The sequence below is a fragment of the Cyphomyrmex costatus genome, unplaced genomic scaffold, assembly GCF_001594065.2.
Source record: "Cyphomyrmex costatus isolate MS0001 unplaced genomic scaffold, Ccosl1.0 scaffold175, whole genome shotgun sequence".
NCBI classification, from domain to species: Eukaryota; Metazoa; Arthropoda; class Insecta; order Hymenoptera; family Formicidae; genus Cyphomyrmex; species Cyphomyrmex costatus.
In genome coordinates, this window is record NW_017275769.1 from 400,315 (window position 1) to 409,403 (window position 9,089).

General features: G+C 40.2%; 3 protein-coding genes across 3 annotated transcripts; all 3 read left to right on the plus strand.

The window, feature by feature from the left end:
- Window positions 1-2,761: 2,761 nt before the first annotated feature.
- LOC108772030 (uncharacterized) lies at window positions 2,762-4,729 on the plus strand. The gene has a single exon (XM_018537475.1). It carries the CDS (start codon window positions 2,762-2,764, stop codon window positions 4,727-4,729), a length of 1,968 nt encoding a protein of 655 aa, XP_018392977.1.
- A 91-nt stretch (window positions 4,730-4,820) lies between these two features.
- Window positions 4,821-5,312, plus strand: LOC108772032 (uncharacterized). The gene has a single exon (XM_018537476.1). The coding sequence runs from the start codon at window positions 4,821-4,823 to the stop codon at window positions 5,310-5,312; it is 492 nt and encodes a 163-aa protein (XP_018392978.1).
- A 226-nt stretch (window positions 5,313-5,538) lies between these two features.
- On the plus strand, window positions 5,539-7,023 carry LOC108772033 (uncharacterized). Its single transcript, XM_018537477.1, has one exon. It carries the CDS (start codon window positions 5,539-5,541, stop codon window positions 7,021-7,023), a length of 1,485 nt encoding a protein of 494 aa, XP_018392979.1.
- Window positions 7,024-9,089: the final 2,066 nt, after the last annotated feature.

A 9,089-nucleotide genomic window follows, 5' to 3' on the forward strand; every position in this document is an offset into this window, starting at 1 on the left:
CCCCTCGCCCTGGGGCCGCCGCCGCCGCCGCCAACGGGCCGCCGATGCAGGCGACGACAGGTTCGCGCAGCGATCACATGGCACTGATCACGTGACGCATGCCGAGCGTTTTCAAAACGCGTTCGCACAAGGATCAAAGTACTACGCGTTATCTTTTAAGAAGAGCGCCGATGGCTGCTGAACGTTATCAAATTACTTCGCGTTATCTTCTAAGAAGAGCGCCGATGGCTGCTGAACGTATCAAATTACTACGCGTTATCTTCTAGGAAGAGCGCCGATGGCTGCTGAACGTTATCAAAGTACTACCCGTTATCTTTCGCTTCTAGGAAGACGCGTTATCTTGCGCGATAACGATATCTGTTCTAGGAAGACGCGTTCACGCTGACAAAGAAGCCGCAAACGGTATAAATAGCGAGTCGGAAGCGCGGTACGTCTCATTAAGTGCCGCGTGTGTCTAAGTGAATTTCCGTCGGTTTTTGTTTCAACGAATTGAATTCGAGTTGTAGGTGGTAAATAAGTAACCTAACCAAATGCTGTAAAAAGAAAATAATTTGTATTCTTACAGCAGAATTACAGCAGAGAATTTGTGTAATAAAGCAGAAAATATCCAACCTCACTTACGTGTTCGTCTATTCTATGCCATCGATACGATAGATTTCCTAACCTCAATCCTTTGTTATTGCCGAGACTCTTTACCTAACTTTAACGATCGTACAAATCGCAGCGGTCGATATTTATTCTAACCTCACTTACGTGTTCGTCTATGCCATGGTATAATAAGTAAGGTATAACGGTTGGTGGCGGCGCAGTAGACGACCAATAGGATGTTCCGGGTTTTGCGACTTATTGTGATTTGTAGTGTCGTTAAAGAACTTTTAATAAAATAGATCTTCATTCAAATAAAAATATAAAATCATTAATGTAAGTCTTTTCGCAAAGTTCTTGCTTAGCCTAATATTTAGTATCGATAAATGAGTTTAATTAATTTTTTAGTCTCTTAACAGTTTTACTCTGTGTACATATAGTAAATGTCGTACGACATGTATATACATATATATTTATCTGACATGTTTTATCTAGTAAAATATTAGGTGAATTTTAGATGTCGTTGAAGCATTTTTTTTGAAAATCAGTAATATTATCAGTAAAATTTTATAATAAATCAGCAAAGAAAAACTTTATGCAAATCCGATGTTGGACTGATAATGGAACATACTTCCAATGCAATCACAAATGTAAAGCTAAGTTGTCTTGTACATCTTAAAAGCGTAGTCATTTGGGATATTGGATGTAATGTCGAGTCGGATATGATTTTCTTTCTTGCACACTACGCATTCGATCTAACAACAGATAAAAATTTCTTTATCTTAAAATTTTAAGGCGGAGTCACCTCATATGTTGTCAAGTCGAGCATACTTTTTGTTCTCACGTATTTTACGTGCAATACGACAAGAGATATAAGAGATATATGTACTCGAATCACTAATTTTATACCTTTATTTCGAAGGGGAGCCACTTGAGATCTTGGCTGCATTTCAGAGTAAAACAAACTTTTCTTTCTTACACAATCTGCATCAACAATGTTCACATTTAAAAATTATTATGCAGAATCACTTACAACTATTTTCTACTCGACTAGATGCAATCAATCTGTGGAAGAAAAAATTTTCAGGAACTTAATTACATAAATACAGTACAACTGTTACCGAATAAAGAGGTTATAAAATTCATTGTTCGATACTAAATTGCATTTGCGTAAAGACTTTCATTACTATTTGATTATGATTTGACCAAATTTCAATGATTGATCAAAATGAAATATGATCCCAACATTCGATCCATATTTCTACTGAACATATTTATTTCTATCGTTATCTTCTATTAATGGAATATTCCAATTTTCCTCCAATGGTTTTTTTCAGAATTTGACTAAACTTAATAATTTTATACTTGTCGAAACCTTTATTTAATAAATTATAATATTTAATAATTTTACATTTTATCTTTTAACAAATTTATTTCTTTTCACCGACTAGACATGTTAACAATTTTTGTTACGGAATCATCGTCATTTAAATTATATTCTTGACAGTTTCACGCATCCACGTATCCCCGTTCGCGTAGATCTCGCTGTCGCTCTCTTTAATCCATCTGTCTCAGATGGAATGCTCGCCCCTCTGCGCAGCATCCGAAATTGCGCGCTCCGCGCACTCGTTCTGCGTGAATCCTTCGTTAGACCAGTCTGATCTCGATCGTTACCGGATCAATATCCCGTATTCACGCCTCGCAAACGTGTGCTCCGGAGTGAGCAACCAACGGATTCACCACATATTTTCACGTTACCAGTCAAGTGAGATCTTGAATTGCAATACGCATCGCGAGGGTATAACGTGCAATCGCATTATACCATTACACGAACTGACTTTCGCATATCGAGCTACCAATTAACCATCACCTTTAATGAACAGTCGTAGCGAGCCGTGACGTACAGTGATATGTGGTTAATTAAGAATGTACTATTACCACGATAACTCGATTCTGATTATCGAAAAGGCATTAATAAATTGTTAATTGTTAAAACAAGAAGGTTCTCATTCACGCCCGCCTTGGTTAGAGAGCCTTCCATTCCAAAGTGACACCAGTGTAAAAACGATATCAGTCAAAAACAAAACATTTTGGTCCTTTGAGCCGGATCGCTACCGAGGATAAATACTGTGTCTTTGACTCGTTATTTATTGACGTGCCTCTTCCGTTGGAAATCATGGCCTCTATCGATGAATTGTTGAGGATGCAGACTCACCTGATGAGCGCAATATCTCGCGCGCTTCCTAATTTCAAGAAGTTGGGACAAGCCAAGATGACACCTGCCGTAACGCGGCAACGCCTCAACACTCTCAAGGAAACCTTTACCAAATGCCAAGAGCTGGACGTTCAACTTTTAGCTGCGGACGAGAAGGTAAAGGCAACTCATGCGTACTTCACCCAAAATTATTTCCTAACCTGTGAGGATTGTTACAACGAAGCAGCCGATTTCATGGCTGAACTACTGGACAGTCACGAATCCCGCGAACTCTCTTCCGCTGCACATGAAGTAAGTGGGATTAATAATTCATTTCGGGCCACGTCACATCTGCCGAGAATCAACTTGCCGACCTTCGACGGAAGTTTCGAGAAATGGGAAAGTTTTCGCGACAAATTCAAATCGATGATCTGCGATGATCATAATTTAACGAATGTTGATCGCATGCATTACTTATGTTCATGTGTAAAAGGAAGTGCAAGTAACGCTCTTGACCATCTCGCGGTTACCAATAATAATTTCACTATCGCGTGGAATATTCTCGTGTCTCGGTATGACAATAAACGTCGCCTTATTACGGTACATTTACAATCGCTTGTCAATTTACCTTCGATCGCTTCAGAGACCTCCAACGACCTTCGTTCCCTTCGCGATCAAACGAATAAAGCTCTTCAAGCGCTAAGCAATCTCGGCTGCGCTACCGAACACTGGGATGATTTGCTTGTATTTCTAGTGTCACAAAAACTTGATAAATCAACACGAAAGGCGTGGGAACTTAAGCTCGGCGATACGGTGGAATATCCACGTTACAGCGAGCTCGATCGTTTTCTCGAAGCTCGCATTCGCGCGTTCGACGCAATAGCACCCGCGATTTCAAAGGATAAATCACCGACGACCTCCAAAGGCAAAACAATTGCCTCGCATGCCGCGTCTAACGCTCCGTTCTTATGTCCATTATGTAAAGCGAACCATCTATTGTATCAATGCTCTACGTTTTTAAAGCAAACTCCCATTCAACGTTTCGATTTCATTAAAACCCAAAAGCGATGTTCCAACTGTTTCAGTGTAAAACATTCTGTTAAGGATTGTACGAATTCTCGCTCGTGCAAACAGTGTAATAAACGGCATCACACCTTACTACATTTTGATATCCCCGCTCAGCCACTCGCTACTGAGCAACCGTCGACGTCCACCACCGCGAATCTTGAAAGTCTAAGCGCCGTTGCGTCGCATTTAATAACGAAAACAGTAGCACCGAACTCTCACATCTTACTTGCAACAGCTCGCGTACGAGTTTATTCGTCTCATACATGCTTTGTAAATGCTCGTGCGCTCCTTGATCAAGGATCTGCCGCTACCTTTATAACAGAATCGCTTGCGCAACGCCTACGACTTAAGAAAATTAATCGTTCCGCCTTCATCACCGGTATAAGCGAAATGCAGTCCGTCGTGCGTTACGCTGCCCAAATTACCATTACCCCCGCGGATCGCGATGGACCTGCTTACTCGACAATCGCGCTTATATTACGATCATTAACCAAATACGTGCCAAATCAAATCCAGACAGCTCGTAACTGGAGCCACCTCAAGGGACTTAAGTTTGCCGATGATGACCCTATGAGCTCGGATCCGATCGATCTTATCATAGGTGCCGATCTATTCGGCCTGCTCATCATCAACGGAGTCCGAAAAGGAGCTCCGAATGAACCTACCGCGCAAAATACCACTCTCGGTTGGATCCTTTCAGGACCAACAGCCTCGTTTTCAGCTAATCACTCTACTATCGAATTTGCGCATCACGGTGTTGTCCTTGAAACTCTCGAGCGCGATCTTTGTCGATTCTGGGAAGTACCTCGGCAAATTCTTCGCAACCCTGAGGAACATCAGTGCGATGAACACTTCAGAAACCACACACTCACGTACGTCTGACGGACGCTACATAGTACGATTGCCGTTTAAAATCGGACCGCCAATCTCATAAGGCGAATCTCGCTCTAACGCGATTTCAAGCTTTCATAGCATGGAACAACGCCTACTTCGAGACACAACCAAAGCTTCCCTGTACCGCGATTTTCTCACAGAATATGAAACCCTCGGTCATATGACCAAAGTTACACCCGCCGAAATTGTTACATCAAACCAAGTTTACTATATCCCGCATCATGCTGTCCTACGCGACAGCAGTGCAACCACACGACTCCGAGTAGTCTTCAACGCATCTTGCCGTACTTCAAACGGGATGTCGTTGAACGATCATATGCTCATTGGCCCTAAACTGCAAAGGGACTTAGCCACGGTCATCATGCAGTGGCGCCAATACCGTTACGTATTTACCGCCGACATTACTAAAATGTACCGGCAAATTTTAGTCGATTCACGCGACACCAACTACCAACGCATTGTATGGCGACCGAACTCCGGTGAACCAATCACGGAGTACCTTCTTCTCACAGTAACCTACGGCACAGCTGCCGCTCCATATTTGCCCTCCGAGTCTTGGATCAGCTTGTAGACGATGAAGGAGCCAAATTTCCGCTGGCCGCCACCGTTCTCCGTCATCAGACATATGTCGACGACTGCGCCTTCGGCGCCGACGACCAAAATCTCACTCGTCAAACACGCGATCAATTAATAGAATTAAAAAGGGAGGCTTTCGCCTTCGCAAATGGGCGAGTAACGACTCGGATCTGTTATCCGATATCGATTCATCCGATCATGGTTTAGCCACTCATAAAGTCATGCAAGACGATGAGCACATTAAAGTATTAGGAATAATTTGGAATCTTAAATTAGATATATTTCAATTTCGCGTCACTCTACCATCGTCATCCGCCTGCACCAAACGAGTCATTCTGTCGACAACTGCTAAGTTTTTTGATCCATTAGGATGGGCTACCCCTGTCACTGTCACAGCCAAAATTTTCTTGCAACGATTGTGGGCACTTCATTGCCACTGGGATGATGAAATCCCTCGCCAACTTCTTGATTGTTGGATGGACTATTATAAACGACTTCCGTACCTTAATGCTCTGAGCATACCGCGCTGGACCACTTCCAGTTCTCAGACCGTACACCGCGCCCTTCACGGTTTTTCCGACGCATCGACAGCAGCTTACGCTGCAGTGGTGTATCTTCGCACCGTCAGTCACGACGGCTCCGTTACCGTAACTCTTCTAACTGCCAAATCAAAAGTGGCCCCTCTTAAAACAATAAGCGTTCCCCGCTTAGAATTGTCCGCTGCAATGCTCCTCGCGCGGTTAATTCAATTTACGCGCTCAGCGCTTCAGCTCCCGAATATAGAGTGTCATTGCTGGACTGACTCCACCATTACACTTGCCTGGTTGGCTCAGTCACCTTCCCGATGGAGAACCTTTGTAGCCAATCGTGTTTCGACTGTTCAATCACTAATCCCCGAAGTACCATGGCGTCATATCATGACGCAAACAAATCCAGCGGACTGCGCATCACGCGGTCTCGCTCCCGACTTATTGGAGAAACATGACCTGTGGTGGTCAGGCCCTCCCTGGTTACGACAACCTCCCGAGTCTTGGCCTCATTTGTGCCCTTCGGTCCCTTCCAATGCTCCTCTGGAACACCGCTCGGATCCCCCAGTATGTGCCTTACATGCCACATCAACCTGGGATCTCGAGTCTCGTTATTCTTCGTGGCCAAAATTACTAAGGATCACCGCGTATCTTTATCACTTTCTGAATCGACTCCGAGCTTGTAAAGATTCACAATTTTGTGCCGTCACTTTGATTCCCAAAAAAATTCAACAAGCCAAGAGTTACTGGCTTGGTCGGATGCAGTCGCACATGTTTCCGAGTGAGATCGCAGCTCTAAATCAACAGCGTCCGTTGCCAAAAAACAGCCCGCTATCAACTCTGAACCCTTATTTAGATAAGGAGGGACTTATTCGTTTGCGGGGAAGACTCCGACGAGCCAACCTCCCAGGAGCGACGAAGAATCCCCTCGTCTTGCGTTCACACCCGCTGGTGGTACTCATTATCCAGCATCATCACCTTCGGATGCTGCATTCCGGCGTTCAATTAACGCTCGCATCATTGCGAAGCGAATTCTGGATTCTCCGTGCCCGCGCTACAGTTCGAGGCGTTCTTTATAAATGTATACAATGTACGCGAGAACGTGCCGACATACCTACTGGGGGTCAATTGTGTATCTTTGTCGACTTTCCTCACTTCTCGTACTTTCATGTCACATGAAAAAATACGCGCAATTGGCTATGATCGTAGTGAAAATACGATATCCCTATGCTTACGGGAGCTAAACGTGAAATATATTGCGCATATGAATTGGGGGTGATTATGTATCTTAAAACCTAGTAAAAATCATAAAAGTGAGCTCTCACTTGATTGGCTAATTTTTATCATAGTAAGAATGCGATATTTTTCACGTGAGATTGTTCGGCAAGAAATTTCTTGTCGAATTGTGCCAAAGTGTGTCGAAATCAGTCGAAATTGTTCGAAATTTATCTTATTTAAGGCATATCAATGGACATTTTTATGCTTCTTTGCATAGAGGAAGATGAAAATGACAATAATATTCGCAAAAGAAATTAAAATTAAAATTATTATTAAAATTATTTAATTAAAATTATTATTAAAATTATTATTAAAATTATTATTATTTAATTAAAATTATTATTTTATTAAAATTATTATATATTTAATTTAAATTTAATTTAATTTAATTTAATTTTCGTTTATTTTCACTGTTGTATCGTAAATGTCCTCTGCCGAAATCGAGATATCTTTGCATAAAGGAAAGTAATATTTCTTTTTGTTTCTCGGTTATGTTCATTTTTGTCATAGGTCGCAATAATTGTTTGCAAAAAATTTTTTAATATACACCTTTTTACATATCTCTGTCAATTTCCGCGAAGATAAAGAGGTTATATTTCTTATTCACATCTCCATATTGATTCATATGCGCAATATATTTCACGTTTAGCTCCCGTAAGCATAGGGATATCGTATTTTCACTACGATCATAGCCAATCGCGCGTATTTTTTCATGTGACATGAAAGCATGAAAGTACGAGAAGTACCACACAATTCTCTGTTTACCATCGTTTATCTCTGTGCCAGCAAAACGATTACGCGTCAAACAAATATTTTCGATTATCCTTTTTGTTTAGATAACAATTTCGCAAGCTTAGGATTATTTGTGCACATCATACGCTTTGCGCGAGGGTTTGGTATGTACAACGTAATCGTGACGTTAAAAATTATTATTTTTGACGTTAAAAATTACATATTGACGAATAGATTGCGTAGTGTACTGACTGATTTAGACATCTTTGAATAATGTTGTCCATCTCCAAAGGTTTGATATTGTTACAATTTTTGTTAACGTACAATTTTCTTGATTCTAAAGCGTGTCATATCTGCATAATTTTTATAGCTGACTTCTTTCTTACGATCTACTAATCGCTAGAAGAACAATAGTTGGTTGTGATGAAGATGGTTTTGCAGAATTAATCCGAAGAATTTTAACTTTAAGAATATGTTTGCGCTTTGAAAAAGACTCAATCCACGAGTCGAAACGTTAGCAGGTTTTAGCAGGTTTTTGAATATTGTTATTTTTTAATGTACATTTTCGAATTTTATTACAAATATTTTTATATTGTTAATTTTTAATGTATTACATATATGCGTTTTTCTTTTTTTAATTGTTGTTTTAAATTATTTCTTTTGACTCTTACAACGTCCTTTTAACTTTTTTCAGTATAGTTATAATATTGTGATATTATTTACAATTAGTATAGAGGTAGAAATAACAAACAAGTATTATTCCATATAATAGCGTACATGTTTAAAAACTACACTAAATATACATTTTTCAAACGTTTTTAATGTTTTGCACATATTAATAATTATGCACATTAATGTTTATAATTCATAACATATAAAGCATAATTTATTTAGGTATATACTTTACCTATATAACTTTTGAAATGTACTGTTTGGGATATCGAATGGATCTTGTGTATCCCGTAATCGTCTTCTAATTAAATTTAAATTTTTTTTACGAATATTATTGTCATTATTTTCATTTTCCTCCATGCAAAGAAGCATAAAAATGTCCATTACGTTAAATAAGCAAAATTTCGTTTGAACAATTTCGACTAGACACACGGTAAATATAATTCTTGTTTATACAAGAACCCGCTCCTCTTAAATTTTGATTAAAATATACTCAATCGATGCGTTTTTTGTATAAAACGAAAGAATCTGACAGAAAAAAGTGTCTCTCTGCCCTACGAACC